Source organism: Melanerpes formicivorus, unplaced genomic scaffold (assembly GCF_026170545.1).
Source record: "Melanerpes formicivorus ecotype bairdi unplaced genomic scaffold, bMelFor1.0.p_v2 SCAF_6, whole genome shotgun sequence".
NCBI lineage: Eukaryota > Metazoa > Chordata > Aves > Piciformes > Picidae > Melanerpes > Melanerpes formicivorus.
The window spans coordinates 21,061,157-21,085,025 of record NW_027142358.1 but is presented as its reverse complement, the minus strand read 5'-3'; the positions used below and the strand labels follow the sequence as shown (position 1 = coordinate 21,085,025).

At 37.9% G+C, this 23,869-nt stretch overlaps 1 protein-coding gene across 2 annotated transcripts in view; it reads right to left on the bottom strand.

Annotated features, from left to right (window-relative positions):
- GRID1 (glutamate ionotropic receptor delta type subunit 1) overlaps positions 1–23,869 on the bottom strand; it is a 564,846-nt gene that overhangs the window by 50,064 nt on the left and 490,913 nt on the right. For both annotated transcript variants that reach the window (XM_068140036.1, XM_068140037.1), the window contains exons 9-12: positions 11,495–11,596; positions 9,731–9,928; positions 7,400–7,724; positions 6,638–6,776 (exon numbers count right to left, since the gene is read on the bottom strand). In XM_068140036.1, coding sequence (XP_067996137.1) covers positions 6,638–6,776; positions 7,400–7,724; positions 9,731–9,928; positions 11,495–11,596 — 764 coding nt within the window. The remainder of the gene's footprint in view (positions 1–6,637; positions 6,777–7,399; positions 7,725–9,730; positions 9,929–11,494; positions 11,597–23,869) is intronic.

Genomic DNA, 23,869 nt, shown 5'->3' with positions numbered 1-23,869 from the left:
GGAGACTGCATATCAAATCTCAGATTCTAACCAAGCTTGTGTGTTTTGATGGGCTGTCATGAGAACTGCTGCTCTTGCTAAATTTTCACCATTCCAAAGCAAAAGAGAAGGGAAAAAAAAAAAAAAAAAAAAGATAAAAAGAAAAAGAAATAATTAAATCATTTTATTACTTGCACAGATGGTAGATTTTGCTAATGTCATATCCAAATCATTTTCTTCTCTAAATTGTGTGTGCATCTGAACATTAATGTCTCAACTCACTGAAGTCACAGAACTTCCCAGTAACAAGAATAAATGAAGTGATGCTATAATATAGGCATCGTTAAAGTAGAGTTGAAGAGGGGGTGCAATCAAAAATTCTTGGTTTGCCATTGATCTCCAGTATAAGCCACATTTTTAGAATGGCAACTGGAGAGATGGATTGCAGGCTTGATTTTCAGCTGTGCATTCTCATTTTTCCCAGAAAAATGTTCTTGGGAAATATTTGGCTTTCTATGCTTGCCTGCTTGCTCAATTACGAGTAATTAGGATCCATTTTAAGCCATGGCTGAATGGCATATGTTCACATTCAGGAAGCTTTTTAAAAGGTTTCAGACTTTGTGAAGCTCCAGGTTTCCCAGAAGCAGCCACTAGGCAACACCATCAAAGAAAGTGAAATGAAAAGACAATGGGGGCTCTAGTGCTGACAATAACACAGTATCTTGTCCTGAACAATGCCCAAAGGCAAACAGCTGGCTAGCTCTGCCCTCGAGCAGTGCTATCCTGCTGCACAGGCTGCAGAGCATTCTGCACGAGATTTCCTCCATGTGGTCTAAACAGAGAAAGTTCTGGAAAGAAAAAAAAAAAGGTTTAGAGTATTTGCCCTTGCTCATTCACTTGCATCTTTCTTACACTCATTTTTAGCCTTCATTTTTATGGATGAACTTAATCTAGTTATTTAATGATTGAAGCTTTTGCTCAAAGGCCTTAAATAATAATCATGGTAATTATTTTTTATCATGCTCATTCATACATGCCTCCTGCCAATGTGCCCGAGGTGCTGCACAGGCACTGTAAAACATAATACAAATTAAACATAACAAAGGAAAATCCAATGCAATATTTAAAAAGCCATGTACAATATTAACAACAGAAAGGCTGTTTTCAGTCACAAGGAATTTCAAGGCAAATATCACTGCAAATACAGAGGGCTTCCTGTGAGGTTCTTGCTACCAACCCTATCAAATCCACTTAACTGCAACAGATGAAACCTTTGTCCATTTTCCTCTAGCTGACATCTTCTAAATACTTTACTCATTTTATTTTAAAATATTTTGGTATTGCTTTGTATGCAAGTCAGAAAATCTACCTTTTTAGATACCTGCAGAGCTATTGTAAAACAGTAATTTATGGACATCATCTTTAAAGCATCTAAACTGACAATATGCCATGTGAGACACGAAATGATTGTTACTTGTTATACATAAGGGGAACTGAGTCAGAGAGGAGGCTAAGCTTGACAGGATCAAAGTTTATAGTAGAAATAGAATTTGCACCCAAGTCTTCCAAGTGCTCAACTAAGCTGCAGTAAATCTTCACCTGTCACCAAAACATGTGAAATTTTGGATTAAAATGCAAATTATAAAATCCCAAATCATCAAACAACAGCTGTGAACTCAAAAGCAGATATAACATTTGTATGCAGTTCATGATTGCCTATATAGAGATGCATAATATCCATACATAGCATGTGCAAATGTTAAAGATCAATTTGATAAGATCTTAAACTCCTTTGAATTTGCAAATAGCCTACATTTTTATGTCCTATTTTTCCTGCATGATTCTTAACCTCTTGTCAGACAAGTACTCCTAAACCTGAGTTTCAGAATATCTGTGCAACTACTGAACTGCATGTAGCTGGCTTGTTAACAAGAAATGAAGCTGGAAGTTAAGCCACTGCTAATTAAACTCATAATTACAAATGGAAGGTCAGACAGCAGATCCAAGGGCTGTTTGGAAATTTAATAAGACAAAAGAAAGAACAAACTCATGTGTAATAATTCAGCCCTTACTTGACAGACTGACCCACTAGAAGACTCTTCAGTGGCATACAGTTCTGAAGGCAGACATTAAAAGAGTAAATGCAAATAATTTGGGTTTAAATAAATTTGTCAAGGATTAATGCAGGTGATAAACATTACCTAGATTTCTAGTTAAAAACAAAAAGGAAGTTTTGCTTATTTACAAAGTTAAAACATGGATCACAGTTTCCTAGCCTGAGCTGCAATGTGGTTGCCACCAACACATCTGCACAAAAAATGCCTTCTCCTTTGGAACTAGATAACATCATGCTCCTCTGCTCGCATACAATCAGGAAATCTGCTTGATAGTTCACTGCCCTGCCTATGAATCAACATGAATACAGAAATTCTGATGTAACCACTTCATTGCCTTTATTCTCTGGTTGTAAGTTTGGGACAGAGAGAAGGTGAGAACACAAGAAATAATTTGGACAGAGGCCTCAAACAAGCAGTGTTAAAAGAGCAAAGGGGTGCAGATGTACCAACCACTAGCAACCGGAAAATGTGAGACACCCAAGAAAGGTTCATGCTATTTTCTGCTATCCTCAGTATCCTGAGGGGCCAAATATTTTGATGTGGATCTCAAACACCGTATTTTGATCCTCCCTATCACCCTGCACCACTAGGATAAGTAAGAGGCACACAAGACGTGAGGAGCAAGGCAGCATGCACAGTTATGCCAGATAAGAAAGCCAGTGCCTCTCCCCATTATCAGCCTTATGATGAAGCCTTTAAGGGTATGGGAAAATCTAAGAAGGATTTTTGTTCTTGCCAAGACAGACACATTTCTTACATGTGAACTGGGCACCTGGAAAGCATAGCACTTGGGAACCCTCTTGGGATTTAGGAAGTCTCTGACAGGAAATACAGAAACATAGACAGCATATCAAAGGTGCCTCCTGCTCCGGGTATTTCACCTTTCTGTGAGACACATGGAGTCCCTGAAACTCATAGCAGGGTGGAAAATCCTTGTGAGAGTGGCCAGTATCAGTTTTTGTAAAAAAGTATTCCCTCATCAGCAGGCTTTCTTCTGATGTGCCAATTATAAAAATCTGCCTTCCGACACTTCAACTTTGCTTCTGGGAATGTCTCACCAAGCCCCTTCTAACAAATACCATTTATGATTTCTATGACACCCTTGTTTAGAAGTGAAATTGTGGAGGTAATCATCATGCTGACTGATACCTAGTTATTCAATCCAGCATGCGCCTATTCTGCTAGTCACAGACCACACATGCTAAATGTGATGCTGAAACAACTATTATTAGGCATCTTGCAGTGGGCTAGGGAAGAAAGTCAGTCTTGTAATGAAAATCTCAGCTACGTTGCAGCTACCACAGCACCACGATACTATTTTCTCTCCTGCTGGCAACTTAGCAGCAGCAGTACTGAATACCAGAGGACTTCTCTATGGAGGTAGAGATAATAGCACGTATTTACTGGGAGAACATGGGGTTGGTTTCTTAACACCAGAAGTATTCACAGATAAATTGGGTAGTTCTCAGCTGGTAAGCACGTTTGCAGCTATAATTCATTGTGCATTTTTTGGGTGGGGATAAATGGATTTGACATAAGTATTCCTTCCTGGGTCCATGAATGATAAAATGCAGGGAAGCTAGGAGGCAAATTTAGAAAGGTAAAAATCCACACCACACAGGGCTGAAGCACTCAGGTTGCACCAGGGGAGGTTCAGGTTGGATGTTAGGAAGAAGTTCTATACAGAGAGAGTGATTGCCCATTGGACTGGGCTGCCCAGGGAGGTGGTGGAGTCGCCGTCATTGGAGGTGTTCAGGAGGAGACTTGATGGGGTGCTTGGTGCCATGGGTTAGCTGTTTGGGTGGGTTGGATTGGTTGATGGGTTGGACGCGATGATCTTGAAGGTCTCTTCCAACCTGGTTTGCTTTAATCTAAATAAAGGTTTATTCTAAGCAGTACTGGGAACTGAGACACTAGGCCATGATATATTCAGAAAAATTATTTGTTCTAAATCTGGCACATTTTATGTTTCTCTTAAAGAATGGGGACATGAAAATATCTTCATCGTCACTTAGAAAAGGATGAAGACTCAACAATTTCAAAAAAGTTAGTTTTGTCCCATCTCCTAAGGCCCCAGTTTTCAATGAGAGAGGTTACTCCAGATCTCTCTCTCACTCTGCAAACTTGGTAAAATAGCCATAGAGAAGCCAACACAAGCAAGTCCTTTAACAGCCTCAGTTATGCCAACCAGTCATCAAATCAAGAGCTTTCAGACAGCTACCATTTCAGATTACCTCAGGAATACACCTAATAGTGACCCCTGCCCTTGTAGTCAAGTAGCTGGAGCAGAGGCAGTGAACCTTAGGGCAATTTAAGTTACTTTAGATGTTTATGACTTGGCACCTGACTTATCTGCTGGTGCTGGCAGGTCGCAGTAGAGTGCCTTCTTCATACTATATCCTCTATATCCTTGTACAAGGAACCTCAAAAGTGGCAGCAACCATTACCTACAGAAAGGCATTTAATTGTCATTCTTCAGCTGCCATGTCTAACAATAAAATTGTGTCTGGTCTCTAAAGTCCTGAAGCAACACCAAACTGTTCCTTTATGCCAAAAAAATTCTCTTGTCCTCAGGATTCTTAGTAATGTCCTTTCATTTTAATAGGAAAGGGAATCAAACCCCCATGTAGATGTTGTAACATCTCAGCCTCAAAGTTTTGAGAGGTACTCAGTTGTGTTGAGTGATAGGTTGGACTTGATTATGTCGAAGATCTTTTCCAACCCGGTTAATTCTGTGATTCTGTGATCAAATGGACAATTTCTTCTACCATGAAGGAACTAGAACTTTCAGAAATTCTGGAGATCATTATTCAGACTCTCCAGATAGCTATTTCTCTCTTGTGTTTCAAGAGTAATTTATTCATTGAGCTTAATATTCTTTCTGTTACGGACAGGCCTCACACATACTCTTGTGGTAGTTTCATACTATTTACTCTCTCATGTTATTTTCAGAAATTGCTTGAAGTTCTTATTTCTTTTGCTGTTAAAAAATACCTATTTTGGCCAAACAGAAAATTAATTTTAAACCAAACTCTTGTTACATTTTTGGCCTAGTTTCATTATTATAACACTATATACATACAAAGTACTACACTACCTGCAAGTACACAATGGCAGGTTAAGAAATGGAGGTCCTGCTAAACTTGTGCTTCTGAGAAATGCATTTTTTAATGCAGCTTTTCTAAGTGCCAGCCACATGTAAGTGTCAATGCCTCGGTTTCAGGAGCCAGGCACAAATATTACAGGTCCAGTTTTCCCAGTACAACCCTAAATGAGACTGACAGAGAATCTGTGACACTCTCTAGCACCTAAAATCCTTGGCTCAGCATTTCCTAGGAGGAGAGCCTGCATACCACTGCCTGTCTTCTGGCCACCTTTCTACTCTATTGCCATCAGGTCAGGCATGAGATACTCGGCTCTAATCCTGTCAGCATTGACTGTATAAGACCAACACCTCTCCCAGTACTCCATTTCATTATGAAGGTGGAAATGTTGTCTGTGTTTTCAGAGGAAAATAACAAAACAAAAAATATTCTTCAGTCTAACTTTTCTGAAGGAAGATAAATTACACACACACACAAATTGACACCAATGAACCAGCAGCTCTCTGAAGCTGCTCAGAGGCCTGATTTATTAAAATAGCCTCATTGGGTATAGATTAGTAGGCAAACAGCAGGGAAAAGAAGTGAAAGGTGCCAGATATATCAGGTTTGTTACAGAAACCATAATTTATCATCACAATATTGCCAACACAACTGTAGAGAATATATATAAATTTAATAAAATAACTGCTATATTACATCTATTATCCTGGAATCAGGTTTGATTATCTTTTCCTGCTTGAGAAGAAGCTTTTTCTGCAAATAATGCCATTGAATCTGGCCATTTATATTTTGGCCATTTATATTTTAAAAGACCACCTCTTTTACCTTACATGCAAACAATAGTATAAATAACAGCATATATCAAAATACTGAGAACATAAATCTACACACACAAAGGAAAAGTGAAATGTTATATAGTTCCCTAGCGGTAGCAGTTCCCTCTCATATTCAGCAAAGAAATAAAGACAGCTGAATCAGTGAGAGGTCTAGTTAAGCAAAATACATATAAACATAAAAGATGTTTCTTCTGGAAAAAATACACAGTTAAAGTGTCATTGTCCCCAACACACACCTGTCAAAACTTCCTGGGGGTTGTTGGAGTGAAGGTGAAGACAGATAGAAGGAAAAGAAAAACAGGGGGAAGGGAGAAAGGGGGAAAGGGGGGAAGGGAGAAAGAGAGAAAGGGGGGAAGGGAGAAAGAGAGAAAGGGGGGAAGGGAGAAAGGGAGAAAGAAAGGGAGAAAGAAAGGGAGAAAGAAAGGGAGAAAGAAAGGGAGAAAGAAAGGGAGAAAGAAAGGGAGAAAGAAAGGAGCAGCCACTGCAAATAAGCACAGTATTTTATTAGAGAGTTATCTCCTTGCAATAATGAGTGCTCAAATGGATAATACCTTTCTGTGAAATCCAGGTTTGCAGCTTCAGGTTAAGAAGAGGCTCTTACCTTATGGGATTATCCATCCTTGACACTGTGAGAAATGCTGCTAAATTTGCTGTGTAGGAAGAGCACACGATAAGGGTGAAGAGCCACCAGCTTCCCATTACAATGCGCATAGCCACAGAATTAACAGTAGATTCACCTCCTACAAACCAACAGAGAAAATGAGGGTCTCTCAGCAGCTTCCATCAACAACCACCCTCTGTGCACCCTGGTATGAATGACTTTGCTGGAGCTACCTCTCTGCATTTCTTCTTCCCCTCCAGATTGCCCTTTCACTGTGAGAAAAGTACTGCTTCTGTTAAAACTGATTATTTACACACAAGATTCTCCAGTTCGTCTCTTGCCCTGGATACTGTTCTAGAAAATCATCTTCCAAAATACTTCCCTTGAGAATTGTTGAAGATTGAATCTACAGAACAGGATAAATACTATAAATAAGAAAGTTTTGTGGTGAAGCACAACTAATATGTATGAATTAAACCATGAAAGCGTTTAGGATATAATGACCATTTTAGATTTGGGGAAACCCCACAAAACTCTCCGATGACTTTTGTACTGTCTGTGTTGTATTCAAATCTGCTAAGACTGTCATTCCTTGTTACTCTTCATAACATTACAAACAATGTGAAAACACACTGCCTCTCCACACAAGCTTTCTCCTCCATCTTTAAATCATTCTGGCCAAGACTAACATGTCCTGACCTGCTTTATTCAAGACAGACCATTTCTGAACATCCATTAGTGGTGTGTATAATAGAGTAATACCTTGCTGAACAAAGGCGCCATACACCACCCAGATGGCACTGTGGAGTGTGGAGGAAGCAGAAGGGCTGGGCTGGGAAGTGTTCTGCGCTCTGACTGCCTGAATCCGGTTCAAGACAAATATCAAGACACCAACTATAGGGATGGCTGCGGCAATGCAGGCCCACACCGCAAAGTCAAAAGGAGCAAAGAGAGAGAAGATGTTGATTTTCTCTTCGGGCTTTTTGATTAAGATTCCCACAGAGTAGTCCATGTACCGCTTGCTGAAGTCCACAACACTCTCTCGTTCTGGTGTTATAGTGATGGCTGAGATGGCTAGATCAGCTCTCTGCAACACAAATGCAACAGATCAGATCTCTTCCTTTCACCAAGAATTGCTCAAGGAGAAACTTTTTAAGAGCCAATTGACTCCATATATTTATTTCTATAACTGAATATATTTAGACAAATTTAAATAAATTGTCTAAAAATATAATATAAAAAGATAAAATCAGTTTCATTATCCAAAATTTAGTTAATTGCACAGTCTAAAGCAGTGTCGGGTGCTCTAGAACAAAAATTGTCACTCTGACTTCTCTCTAAAATGAATGGAACTTATTTAACCTTCATCTCTCACTTGTTTACCATAGGATGCTCAAAACTCCAAACCATATTAACCTGGTACACTGCAATCAAAAAGAAACACCATTTACTTATCTTCTGTATTTCATTGCAGGGTGCAAAAAGATAATATTTGTTTTTCTCCCTGCAGGGTTGCCAACTTCCCATATTTATGACATAGACATATGACAACTGGGGGGAAGACTTTGTTTGGTTTTTACAATGAATAAAACAATTGCAAAAACTAGTAACTGTAAAGAGTGCATCAAAGGTAACGTAGCTCCTGAAACTGATTCGACCTTAACATTTAAAACAAGTAGGTTTTACACACAGAAGGTCCTTAAAGAGTATGTAAACTCAATGGAAGATGAAGCAGGAGTGGATAAATAAGATTCCCAAAACTTTTGAAGAGCTGCAATTAAATTTTGAATATTTTTCCATTTTGATAAATGCAGTTCTAAAAAAAAAAAATTTAAAAAAATTACTTTTTGTTTCTCAACACTGTGTTTTATTGAGAAGGTAAAGCACATGCTGGGTGAGGGAGGTTGGTTTTGAAATCCTTTGGAGCCAGTGGAAAAGCTAGTAGCAGAAATACCATTATAAAATATCATAATAGACTCTGTTTCTTCAGAGGAAGCAATTTCCAAGTAACTTCTTACTGCATTTTCAAATCAATGAAATTCAGCTTATGTTGGTGCAAAGTAAGTAAAAATTTCTTTTATTTTCCTAGCACCAACCAATAATATCCCATTATCCTACACACATTTGCTATTGCTTTCATCGTGTCTATTTCTTCCTAAATATCTGCTTAGCAGATACTGAGCTGCCTGCTTACTAGATAATGAGCAAGCTTTAACTTTCAGTAATAGCTTCACTGCAGAAGAGTAACCTTCTCTGCAAAGGGCAGCAACATGGAATATTAATTCCTTTGATTCTCCTTCTTGATTAACACTTGTCCCATGTCAGATAGTGTGAAGATGAACAAAACACACTCTAATTTAATTCTCTGGAAGATTCTAAACTATGAACTATCCCCATTTATTTCAATGGAGTTCAATTAACTTACTCCTAATTTGCAAGACTGTAATTAAAAAAAAAAAAATACAAAAAAAAATTTGTTCCTCTCTGTTTTAAGTGAATTAATAACCTTGAGATTAGTTCAAGTTCTGGTCCCTTAAAACACTTCCTTATGTATATTACTAGGGACGCTTTTTCTGTTTTGAAGTCAAACAGTGGATCATTGTCAAACACACTGTCACAAAGTGACCTAAATAAAACCCACACCTAGAAACAAGTAGCAAGGACATAATGACAAGATTTAAAATAACAGGAATTAATTTTTTAAAAAGGATATACTGTTTTTTTCCTCTATTTCCTATGGTCATTCAATCTCATACATGTCCTCTCTTATTCTTCTTAAAGCTACCTAAACACACAGATTTACACTAACATAAATCACGAACAGAACAGTTAGGAGTAAATAAAACAACAGACGTTTTATAGTTCCTATCCTATATATAGGGTCCTAAGTTGCATAGTTTACACGATAATCACACCACCCATAGGTAAGAAGCATTCTGCACTGGTGCTTTCATCCTGAATTCATTCTCTTGAAGCTTGGAATTGAGGAAAATGAGAATGAAAACAATTTCCTTACAAATCTTTGACACTCTACTCCAAATAATAGCTGCTTTTGTCTCATTTTTGTTTTGGTTTTCTTTCTTCTCTGTATACCTTGTTAATGAGTTCTCCAATCATGCCATTCCAGGAGCTGTTTTGGAGCTGCTGTCCATATTTTCCATCAGGAGCTTGATATATTTCATACTTGAAGCCCAGATTCTTGGCAAGTGCATCCAGGACATCAATGGAAAATCCTTTATATCGTTTTGGTTGTCCAAGTATGTTCTCTGCCACCATCACAAAAGGTTCTTCCTGAGAACAAAATAGTATCTTAAATGATATTTGAAACAAGTTGTTTAGTTTGCTTCTCCTAGCGAAAGGATGTTTCATGAGTTAATTCTGGATAGCACAGCACAAATATTGAGACATGACCTTCTGGGGCAAAAACTGTAGGCCATGTAGAATACTATGAGGCATCCCAACCAGATACTACTGCCTCAGCACCTGAGTCCTATCCATGACCTTAGGTGTTCTTCAGTTCTCGAGAATAGAAGGACACTAAGAAGAGAATTCAATCTCATACAGCAGCTTCCTGGTGCTCTGTGAAGTACCTGCCTTTTGTCATTGACTATGAAGAGGGCACAGACACGTACCTTAGCATCCTAACTAGCTGTCTAGAACATAGATATTAAATTGAGCACAAGTCTTAGGAAAATTATTACTGTCCATCTATCTCAGATCATTAGGGTTAGAAAGCCATCTTTTACAGACAATGATTAATCTTTTATCCAGGAGACGTACTAAAACAAGTGCTGAATTTTGTGAATAGTTAAAATCTAAAAAAGAAATTCAAAGAACAGCATTCATGGGTATTGGTTTCTGGAGTATGTTAAATCAAAGTATGGTTAGGGACAAAGTAAATGTAGCATTTGATGGTATGTTTTCTGTCAGGCATGGGAGTCCTGCTCTTGTGAAGGAGAACACCAGGCCTATCAGTGGCATAACAACTGCAGTTCACCATCTTTACAAGCCCGTGCTGACAATCTTGTTGAAGGTATCTGCTAGCTCCAACATAAGCTGCAGCATAACATTGCCTGTCACCAGAAAGAGGAAAGAAAACTGGAGACTTGGGGGAATGCCCTATGCAGCACTTCCTAATTGCACCCTGATTCAGAAGAAGAGGAATAACCACCCCCCCCCCAAAAAAAAAAGGCTAAACAAACCCCCCAAAACAACACAAAAAGGCACCACACTGCACTCTGCAAGCTACCATATTTTAGGCCAGAATGCATGCATGCCATAATTTGCCCACAGTTTAGCACTTACCAAACAGGATCTCTGCCGCTACTCTGGATACAAACACATAGTAGTCCCAAAAGCCTAATGATTTTTTGGAAAGACTATGCCTTTCTAAAAGATATAGTTTATCTCAATGGGCATTTAAGAACTTGATGGAGGAAACACTTGATTAAATTTTACAGCCTGCGGTGTACAGAAGCCAAGATTAGATTATCATAATTGGCCCATCTGATCTTAAAATCCATGAAATGCTGGAAATTGGATATTTGAGCTAAGGCATAGTATCTGGAATGCACCCCTGTGCACTCCAGCTCTGTGCTGGTTCCATGCCCAGTAGAAATTGCAATGCAGAAAACCAGCATAAGCAAACAAACAAATGCTCAGTATCTCTGTCAGCATACAGCTTCATATAAAATAATAAAAGGTCATGATCTATCTTCTTTGCTTATATAACTGATCATCCAAAAATACAGAACTGAAAGTGATAGGGAAAAATACTGCGGGAAGTGCCCAAAATACTCAGTAAGATCCCTTTTTTATTTTGAGCATTTTGTCTCCTGAACTCAAATAGGATCATACCAAGACAGTCACCACTTTGAGTGTCAATCCTTGTAAGTCATTGCCCAGACGCCGTTCTTGTAGGCTACCATTCAGTCCTTTCTCAGAGTCCCACGTTGCCAGCTAGAACAGAAAGTACAGTAAATCTGAAGGACTGTTAGGCAGAAATCTTCTGGCATTTACATAAAGATTTAACTGCAGCTTGACCAAATCCAGACCAAATCCAGAACTAATATAGACAGGATGAGATATTTGTGGCCTCTTTTTTAATGCAGCATCAGAATTAGTGAGATTCAGTGGACAGACATAAACAAGTATTTTGCCAGAATGTATTTTCATTTATGCCTGCAATATAACTGCTCTATTATTTGTAGTATTTGTCATGTTACTTCACTTAGATCACTCTGATTTGACATTTCTCTTCAATAAGTTTATATTGCCTGAGAGTCCTCAGAATTATCTGTGGTCTCACTACTCTATATTTCCCTCTTTGCTGAGATCCTCTCCTACTTCCCAAATTACTCCCTACTGCTTTATCAAAGACCAACCTTTATTCCTGCTGCACAACTTTCTTGCTCACTGATAGTCATAAATGCTTGACACAGATTCTGTGGTGTCAAACTGTTTCCTCTTGTCTCTTGGACTTTCCTCAGATCCTATCTAAAGTAAAATTTTCTTTGTTCTTGCCCTACTTCTACTTCATCAGTAAAACAATGACAGCTTCTCAAGTTCCCAGGCTTCTGAAGAACAGATACCCCATATCTAACAGTCTGTCATGCATCTGCTAGAATTACCTGAATAAACGTTTTCAGGACATCTCTCTGGACATTACATCTAAATATTTTATTTTTTCAGTTAAATGTACTGCTTTAAAAATCAATTTTATTGCATTTTCTGAAGAGAAATGTAGTAAAATCCAATAAAAAAAGTTCAATAAAAAAGTCAATCTTAAGTGACCTTTGGATTATTCAAACTAAATGTGCTCTTCAGCAGCAGTCAAAAACTCCTTTTGCCTTCAAACAGAATCCATGGTGTCATTTTGTTCAGAAGTGTCATAAACAGTATCAAGTAGAAACTGCTTCCTTATTTTTTTTTCCCCAGCTTTACTCAAACACCAATCCTATGCTCACATACATGGGAGCAGTGTTGTTAGCTGAAGGCATGCCCTGTAGAAATTAAACATAGTCCAAGATCTGTGAAATGTGGCTTCTTCCTGCCAGAAGCTAATTTTCATGTAACAAGTCAAAACCTTCTTGGAAAGAACTTATTTCACTGAAAATGCCTATGGCTAGTTGTCCTACATGATTTATTTCTATGACTTCAGTTTTATCCTAAAGCCTCAAAAGCAAACCAACAAATGAAATGTGATGGGAGATATCTGTATAGTTTTATTTTTGTTTCATTGCACTAAATTGATCAACAGGGAACTACAAAAGAGTGGGACAGACAGTGAATGTTCAACCACCATAACTATCCCAACAGATTAGAATTCTACAGTCAATAAATTTTCAAAGCTGAGACACAAGAGAGCAAACAACTAAGCTGCATCTCCTTTTATCCAGATCTGGAGGACAGTGGAAAGGAACGACTGAAAAATACTCAGCTTTCTAATGACAATCCCGAAAGCAAAAGTATCTCAGATTGGAAACTCTCCCCATGATGCCACCTTAGAATGACAGGTGAGTTTCTGCACACAAATGGGTCTGCAGCTGATAACTATAGCCATGGGATCTTTTCAGTTTGAAAGCAGACGCTTGCTAAGGAAATACGTTCTGATGTTTCTTAGGTTTTGCTGCTGCCAAAGAAAACTGACAAATTTGTCATCTAATATAAATCAATGTGGTTCAACAGACTTCAAAGACTAGTAAATGTGTGTGCAGTATATATTGTGTCTCTGTAAAGAAAGTTCACTGTATAAGTCTTCTCCATCTGCCCTATGAAGCAAGTATATTATAATGATACATGGAGGGTTTTGGCAAAAATGGTTTGCACAATCTACAGATGCTGATTAAATATTTATTCAAAAAAGGGAAACATAACACATCAATTGATTACATCATGGATTCAACTCCTTTGACTCCTTTTCCTTTGACTCCTTTTCCTTTCAAAAACTCTGATTTCATAAAAAGGCCTTAGACTCTATATTTCACATTCTGCATTGACACTGAGAATTCCAAAGAGGAACTGAGTCAGGTCAGTGCAAAATCATACATTAATTTCTTTTTTTGAAAAGGAGCAAGACAAAGATTTCTCTTTTGTGCAGTAGGGGTAAGTGGAAGGAGAAGGAGCATATTTCATTTGAACACAGAACTCCATAATATTTTCTATGGAGAAACAAACTTTGATCAATGGAACATAAGGAAAATGATTTCCAGAAGGAATTTGTCCTGTGTATCCTTGTGCTTCAGAACATTTAATTTGTTCACAAGTGTGCCAATTTAAGTTCCACTTTTTGCAGACAGAATTGTGTTTATAGGACTGATATATTTACAGATAAGTCTATCAATTTATGACAGCTGACCTGTCAAGATCAGTGCCTAAGAAACTAATTTCCAGCACTGTTAAACACAATGAGTACTGCTTTTATTTGATAAGGCTGTTAGAGTTTCATTCTTTGTAGAAATATGTACCATGTTCCTACCAGAAGTCTGAAGCCAAAGTTTATAGCACAGCCACCAGCTGATAGGAGATAAAAGTCTTTTAGATCTGATTATGACAACCAACTGCTTGCAGAATCAGCACTGACAGAATGTATTTCCAAAACCAGTGGTCTCCCAAACACACATTTAATGGGTGGGTGCTTGGATTTGGTTTTTAATTTTATTTTTTTTTGATTTATTCTCCAGTTCCTTGGGAGGTCACTTTTGAAAACAGCTATTTTATTAAAGCTTTTCAACTTAAACCTACTTCCTAGCTTCTTTTTCTGAACAAGCCATATTGCTGGGAATCCTATAGTTCAAGACATCAGAAGCTAAATCATCCAATAAAGACAAACCGGAGGAAACAAATGTGAAATCCAGACAAAAAGGTAATTTGGTGGAAAATTCTGTCTCAAGACATGATTTGGATATTTATCAACACTTACTACATTTTAGTCATAGAGAGAGAAGCCTTTTAAGCATAGAGAGAAAAAGTCACAATTTTAACATTGTTTTCAACCTCCACAAGCAATGTATATTCCAAACACACACGTTCAGCACACAAGCAAAACCAATTACATGGCTAGACCACCTAGGAACATCAACTGATCAAGCATGCAATCTAAAGTATGCCTCTTGAACCTGCAGTATGGGACTTTGTTCTAAACAGTACTGCTATCTACTAGGACCTTCTCATATGTGGGACAACTTCATTCAGGTTTCAGGAGGCAAATCATAGCCTGTGATCTCATCAGTTTCCCATATCTCAGGTAAATAGTTTAATCACCATATCTAAGACTAGTTATGGAGGCATGTTGTCATTCACAAAGGTCAAAGGTATTGGCTTAGCCTGCATGATGAATGGCATATTTCCCATATACTTGAAAACTTCAGATATTTTAATCTCCAGTAGAAAAATCCATTCCCTACTGCTGAAGTGAAGCCATTCCTAGAACTCAAGCAGGGAGAAACTATTTAGAAAGCTCACAGGAACAATCTAAGGTCCCAGGCTATCACCACTAATTGTGATTTAACTTAGCAAACCTACATAATAGCATTGAATCCTGAGAGTTACATTTGTATAAAGTTAATTGAGCATAGGTCTAGAATAGAAAATTAAGAATGTTCAAGAACACAGAATGAGAGATTTGAGTAGGAAAGAACAATTGACCTGAACTGGCACATGTAAGGAAACAGATATACATCACTGCTCTTCTGAGAAGCCAGCAAGATAAATAGCAACAGTCTAGAATTAAGATGCCACATGAAGACTGCCCTTCAAGTAGCATTATGCCCTTCAAACCATGTAAGGAATCTCAAAATTAAGAGAAAAAAGGAGAATTAACTGAGCCACTATTGTATAAGTAGTCCTGTGAATTCTTATTATTTTGCAAACAAAATGTACTTTAGCAAGAAGCTGCATAGTAACAAGCAGAAATTTATACAAATTAGAATGAAAATTTCAAGATAATTCAAAGAGCTCAAACTCAATGAAATATTACATTAAAACAAAATGCAAATTAGTATCAGAAAAGTGTTTTTGCCACATAAGATCAATTAAGTATTAAATCAACTATCAGCCAGAGAATAATTAAAGTCTGGAATACAGAATCTTTCTCCCGTTGTCATTTACAATAATTTCTATATAATGGATAGGAAAAGCCTAGAGGGGAAATATCTGTTAACACCTAGTCCAGAACTGCAGGGGTAGTTTAGGAGAACAGAGGACTACAAAGAGAGGCTTTGGTAGAGGTATTTCAGCATTAGTATAGTTCATTCTCTGGAAGCCTGTGCATTTATTCAGCTCTTGCTCTACAAATTCTACTGTTCACTGCAATGAACTATTTTGACCTTACCTAGCAGAACTCAGCAATATCTCTCTCTACTATATTTATGACTCTTCACTGCACACATTATCAAATATTTTGAAGTGAGAGGAAGTGATTTCCTTTATATGTTTCATTAGTCAGAAATTACTTCAATTAAATGCAATGGTTATATTATTAAAAGCAAACTATTTTACAGATAGTAGAGCTCTACCACAGAAATGAAGATTTGACACATTACTACTAATAAGCTAAGACATTCCTGAACATGCATTTGTGTAGACAGGAGCTTTCTGCAGTACTCTGAGAAGCTTCAAGAAGAATTTAAGCAGTAGTTTTCTGTAGTCCTACAGCTTTTATTGATGGTGTAAAACTTTGCATACTTCTTGGGAATGGATCAGAACCATATACTTTATGTTTCACATTGAATACATATCACATTTAATAATACAGAATCATAGAAACAAAATAGTCAGGGCTGGAAGGGACCTCAAGGATCATCTAGTTCCAACCCCCCTGCTATAGGCAGGGACACCTCACACTAGGTCAGGTTGCCCAGAGCCACATCCTGCCTGGCTTTAAAAACCTCCAGAGATGGGGCTTCTATCATCTCCCTGGGCAATCTATTCCAGTGTCTCACCACCCTCATGGGGAAGAACAGGGAAACACCAATATTCTACTGTGCTGAGCCTGAGCAAAGTGTGGACAGGGCAGTAAATCTGCATGAAGCAGAAAAAGGAGCTGACAAGACATGGCAAGATAAATGTAACCTGTTGGTATTCATTACATAGAAGTATAAATAGGCCATCCTCAGCTCTGGTAGAATAAATTGCTTCAATTAATACTAGTCTTTGAAGAAGCAGTTACTGCAACATGCTGATGTTATTAGTACAGCAACACAGGCACTGGAAAAGATGTAGTATTAAATGAAGCAATCATAAGAGCAATGAAAACAATATGAACAAGAGCATTATCCTCTGATAGCTTCTCTATAAAATGCAGGCACTTTACTCTCTTCAAATTTTTGCATTTAATTTCCCTAACACAAAATCAAAATGTGGCAAAAATGGTGTTAATAATAAAGTTGAGATATTTTCTTCTAGGATCTCATAGGCTTTTGTCTTGTAAAGCAGGCAGATAACCTCCACCTCTGCCTTGTGGCATCTGGCCCATCTACAGTTTTTCCACATTTCAAGGCTTTAAGATATAAACAACATGCTGTAACATAGCAATATTGTTGTTGAATCAGACGGCAGTGTTGCTATAGCAAAAGATGTACATGCAGTATCACAATTCCTCTAAGGGTTGAATAAACTAACTGTGAGTACCCGAGATACTGCTGAACCAGGCACTTCCTAGGGACATTGTAAATTACCAGTTCTTATGAACAACCAGGCCTCCAAGCATAAAACTAAAACTGATAAGTAATCATAAAAGTCAGACCAAATATAAAGTTCACAACAGATGTTACAAGTGACTGGCTCAAAAACCCAACAGCATAAGCCTCTTCCTACTAGGTCACCTGTTTGGAAGACAAACAAGCTCCGCATCTTTCTTCTGAAGTTTTAAAAGCAAACAAATCTGCTACCAGGTGAGAGATGGTGGGTGCTGGATTCCAAGGGTATTCTGAATGCTGCTGTTAAATACTGAAAGCCAGGTAGTGTAAGAGCAGCCACTGAACCAGTTCCCTCTGCCATTACTAATTATGTGTAGGTAAAACAAACAAATCCATTTCATGCAGAGAAAAGATTCTTTTCAGAGCTTCCAAATGCTTTTTGGTGGGAAGTTACTAGCTTTTGACAGCAGAACTCCCCTTGTTATCTATGCAATACTGAACTCAGCAGACTGTTTTGTGAACAATAAATCATTGAAATGTGTCTGACAACAAATCCAAATTCATGTTGTTTTTTAAAGGTTCTCCCCCTGTTTTGTGCAGTGAAGTAACCAAATTCCTCCCTGTAATGGTGTTCAGACAATTTTAGCAGTCAAAGAAAGAAAACCAGAATTATACAGCTGGACAACTCTCAGGGCCTGGTATCTTTTCCAATCATTGTACACAAGAGCTCTGCACTTACAAATGAATCTGCACACTACAATTGGCTATGTCAAAACATTTATTCTTTTTCTACAGGTTGTTGCTTGAATTCTTGAATATTATCTAAGCTGAATGCTTCTGACTTCTCACTATGCCTTCAAGAAATCTGTATGCATATCTGCAGATGTACCAAGTGAACTTTGCATAGTCTGGCCTGTTCTGGGATCACGTGAGAATGAGATCATTGTATAATTTCAGCAGCTGCAAACCTTCTGAAGCTTGGCCATCATGAATTCACTTTCTGATAGTGAGCCATCTCAGAATGAAAGTGAAGTTCAGCCCACTCTTTGGTATCACCTGTCGAGCTAGCTCTCAATCCTGTGCTGAAAAACGCTCTTCTTAAACACTAAATAGTTTTGAAAAGCTCCACAACGTCAAGAGTACATTCTGTAGAAAGTTATTTGAAAATAAAATTCTTACTATTTTTTTTTATTATTTGCAAAGCTTTGAGACTCAGTGGCTTCCTACTGTTTTCAAGAAATTTGTATACATTTGTTATTTTATTTCATTGTCCTCCCATTGCTATTATCTATTTGTGTCACTTATTTTGGTGTCAGCCTTGATATAACAAAAAAGACAACAGATACCCAATTCATGTTTTAATCCAAAAGGTATGGATTTATGAATGCAATTTGCATAAGAAATTAAAAACTTTACACAAAGAGGTCAAAGACTTAAATATTGATGCTTTAAAATGAACATTTAAAAAAAACAATATTTAATCATAATTGGTGTTAGAAGTTAAAATTCTTTGGTGATATAGATAACACATCCAAGTGCTGGGTTCTGCACATTGGCCACAACAACCCCATGCAGTGCTACAGGCTGGGGTCAGAGTGGCTGGAGAGCAGCCAGGCAGAGAGGGACCTGGGGGTGCTGGTTGATGGTAGGCTGAACATGAGCCTGCAGTGTGCCCAGGCAGCCAAGAGGGCCAATGGCATCCTGGCCTGCATCAGGAACAGTGTGGCCAGCAGGAGCAGGGAGGTCATTCTGCCCCTGTATACTGCACTGGTTAGGCCAAACCTTGAGTACTGTGTCCAGTTCTGGGCCCCTCAGTTTAGGAAGGATGTTGACTTGCTGGAACGAGTCCAGAGAAGAGCAACAAAGTTGGTGAGGGGTTTGGAACACAAGCCCTATGAGGAAAGACTGAGGGAGCTGGGGTTGCTCAGCCTGGAGAAGAGGAGACTCAGGGGTGACCTTACTGCTGTCTACAACTACCTGAAGGGAGGTTGTAGACAGGTGGATGATGGTCTCTTCTCCCAGGCACCCAGTACCAGAACAAGAGGACACAGTCTCAGGCTGCACCAGGGGAGGTTTAGGCTGGATGTTAGGAAGAAGTTCTTCACAGAAAGAATGATTTGCCATTGGAATGTGCTGCCCAGGGAGGTGGTGGAGTCGCCGTCATTGGAGGTGTTCAGGAGGAGACTTGATGGGGTACTTGGTGCCATGGGTTAGCTGTTTGGGTGGGTTGGATTGGTTGATGGGTTGGACATGATGATCTTGAAGGTCTCTTCCAACCTGGTTTGCTTTATTCTAAATAAATAAAGGTTCATTCTAAATAACAACCCTAAATGCCAAGTTTCCCTGATGACGGTTTTAAGTGAAGTTTGACCAGCTCTAGTTATTAGCACCAAAATGTAGACCTCTATCTATGGACTAGTGAAAATTCCTGGAATAAATGTAGTTTTAAATTTAATAATAATTTAGTTTTAAATGAACTTTCCCTTATTTTGATCTTTACAACATGACTTCATCCTTATCCCTGTCACATGGAATGTGACACAAACCGGCTTCAACAATCTGCAGTCATTTTTCTTCTCTACAATAAAGAAAACAGCTGAGGAAAAAAAACCCATAATTTGGTGCTTGGTAAGGGATAATTACCTTTCCAAGAAACAGAAGAACTCTAGATAGTATTAAGGAAAATATGTATTTTCCTCTGTGCAATGATACACATTTAATGGGTTTAATTAACAACAAGCTATATTGAGACAGTTTTAAAAAATACATTTATCCCTCTGGCTTTGTTATGTATGTAGAGCAGGTTTTGTAAAGGCAAATAAAATCAGCTTGCTTACAAAGTCATTTAGCAGAGAACATACAAACATTATATCCATAGATATTATCATTATATAAACTATATACCAGGTGTTAAGCATGCACAAGGAATGTAACAATATGCTTAGCCAATCTTTGATTATTCTCCATAAAGAAACCATGGTAGGCATGGAAAATGCTTACGGATGTTACTGTTGACAAACATTTGCTGAAGAAGTGTTTTCCCTCCTATGTTTTTCCCCACTTCAAATGAACACTGGGGAGAATTTTTAGCTTCTGAGGACAGTGACAGATAGTGTACATAGGATATATAAGAAAGATTACAGTAATAAATACTTTTCCCCAGCTCTACAAACTAACATCTACCAGTACAACTCCATCACTAGAAAGGATGTGGTCATTTCAGCAAACTAGTCAAAGATAAGAAATGAAGGCAGGTAACAAAAGACAGTTTGTACTATGTGCAATGCTTAGAGGCTCACCTTCAGACTCTTTACTGTAGCTTTAAAAATAAACACTGATCTCCAAGAAGCTTCATGAGAGCCCTACATTGTGTTTGGAAGGATTTAGTAATTAGTAAGTTTATGTAATTACTGCAAAGCTCATTTAATATTATAGCTGATGCTTTGATGTTCCCAAAGTGTTGCTAAAAGCTTTGAGACAGGTCAAACCTAATCAAATTAGAAGACAAGACATGATTTGTGATTTATCTGGGTCCAAACTTCTCAAAGGGAGAAGACAAACTCTTTGAGCTCACAGCAGGCCACAGACAAGTCAGAGCACCTGCACTGGTGTAAAGCAGCAGCTCTCTGGGGAATGACCCACCAGTCAGATCTTATTTGCAGATCACTCAGTTTAAAACCTTACAAGAGTTATTCCTACAGTATAAATTATTTTTGGTCACTGTATGCAACAAATTGGTCAAAATATGAATGTGAAAGTATGGCAAAGACTTACCATAAACATATTTGAGATGGGAAAAACCCCACACATTACATTCATTAAGTCCCTTCCTTATTGTTTTAACCTGATATTCTTTTTGTTGCCATGGTAATTATTATCCAGCCATTTATATATTAAAAGAAAAAATCAGTATTCCACCTTATGAAATTCTAAGTATGAGAAATATCTCCTTAAAGCAATATAAAGTCAATTTCCTCAGTGGATCCATCAGGCATTCATCTTCCTAAGGTCTTCTGAGTCCATTTAAACTTCTCTCTTCCCCACATTCTGTGGCAATGAATTCCAAAATACAAGCATACAGTCTCTGAAAAAGTACTTTCTTTTATTAGTTGTAAGCTGGTTACCTCTTCATTTTATTAAGTATCCTCTAGGTTTCTGATATGAGAAAAAATGAATAATTGTTGCCATTTCATCTTTTCATCTCTTTGTTTCATAAACACCTACCCACTTTTGTCTGCCTTCTGAGCTAAAGAGTTATGGTCTCTATAGGCTGTTCATATAGTAGCAATTGATATCTTCAATCACCTTTTTCCTCCTCTGTATCATTTCTGGTTCTTCCAGAAATTTCACACACACAGCAAACAAACAGACATCAAACCTAAAACAAATAATACAGACTGGCCTTGCTTTGGAAAGGTAACTTTCTGATACAGAATTAAGCCTTTATTTTAAAATGTTCTTAGAAGAGTTGCCTTAAAAGTCTGCATTTCAGCATTAAAAAAACCCATTGCATTTCACCATTAAAATACAGGCACAGCTGAATAAGGGAAGTGGAAAACAAATGTCACTTGCCAACAGAAATTGAATACATTTAGATACACTTAGAAAATAAATGCTTACCTACTATATGCACAGTAAGATACAGAATTACTTAATGTTTCTTAGAAAAATACATTTCCATTCAGCAGAAAAACAAATTATGACAGCCTCCATTGTATTAGTTGGGAACTCTTCCTAAAACTTTTTCCTTACAAAAGTAAGAAGTGGCATACATAAAACAGAAAGCTATGAGCTAGCAATAATCTCTTCTCTCATTAGGCTCAGAGTATAATGAATTGTTTGTTGGTATTTGGCAGCCTGCAACTCTTCATAAAGCTAAGAGGAATTTGCAGCAATTGATGAACTTTCAGTGTTTCTGTAGACTGTTTTTCTGTCTGCATAAAGCATATCAGGCTCTATAAACATTTCAGCCAACACAGATTCTTTTTGTAATTCACAAAACTGTCTTGCAGGTCTCAGAATGTCTGAAGGCCACAGATTGTGCTCACAAATAAAATTAATTCAAAGAATCAAAATTAACAGTGAGTTAATAATTATGGGTTGTTGGCCACATCTCCATGGTACAATATTCCTAGCTGCTTTGGAGCAGTCTTAGGACAAGAACTAGTGGTTGAAAGGCTCTATAATCTGCTGGCTGTCTATCAGCTTAGTAGCTCATGATAACTGAGTGAAAACTTGGTCCTTACTGGAGTAGGAGGGAGATTAATTAGCTTCATGACAAATATGTAACTACAGCAACTACAGGGACAGATGAATGAACAGCTGACAAATATCCTATCAGCCCAGGGGATGCTACTAAAATGTTGCTAGTTAGCAATTCCAAGGTCACAGTTAGTTGACAACCTGTGCTCAGATGCGCACACAGAACAGACATAGTCAAGAATGGAGAAGAAACTCTGATGGCTAATGTCCTTCCAGAACTGGCTGCTCAGACCACGAAAGCTACATCTGTTGATTGCTTGGAGGCAAAAGGAGAGCTCCTACAATGAGGGCTGTCAGTCTGTTACAAGCACAAGAACTCACTTACTTTTAGAGTACAGGAAGGGGAAAAGATTTGACTGTTTCTCATCCAAAACATATTGAAAAGCCTGAATAGACTGATGGATTGATTACACAAGTGCTGCATCCCAAGAATGACAAAATGTAACTCTTCAGATGTTCCTTTGAAAGGCAGATCCCGACTAGAGACAACTCCTCAGTGAAGGCTTTTGCCTTCGCCCTGCTGAGTAACATAAACTCAATAATCTAAGACTATAACTAAACTAGCTAAAGTGTTCTTGAAAAATATATCCCTCATTGTATCCACCTATAGATGTCATAAAAATGCTTTTCCTTCATCTTTACTTTAGTGCAGCTAGCATTAATAAATATATATATATACACATGAATATATATAATCATATACATATTTGCAGACATATGTGTGTGTATCTATATATATATGCATGAAGAAGCCTGTGCGGTTCTCTCTCATAAGAATGTGGCTATGTTTAAACTGCCTTTCATTACTAAATGCCACGGTCACTACAGAGAGCTACAATGTAAAAAAAAACACTTAGAAAGAAAAAAAAAAAATCTTAAACCGTTTTCATAGTTTTATAACCTAGCTACTTGTTCTGGGACACTTAAATCCGCTTATACCAAGACTCCTGTTTTTGAAATTGTACTCTTTCAGGTACAGGAAAGAATATCGGACCTCTTAAGAAGCAGGAATTTGCTATTTGTATGGATAAATCTGATGTCAGTGACTTTCATCAGGACTTCAGTCTACATTAGACTGGTAACGTTACAGAGAACTAAGGCTTATTTGTAAAATGGATTGCGTATGAGTGTGTCAAAAACTCCTAAGAGCAGCAATTTCATAAAACAATGGTAGCCACCAGCACGTCATTCCTAGCCTCACGACAGCCCACCACAACAGATTTCTTCACAGGCACCTTAATTGTCACCTAGTGGACGTTGTGAAAACTGCTGACATTACAGCTCCTGCAAGATTTCACATTCAATATTCTTTAATAAAACAAACTGACACTCT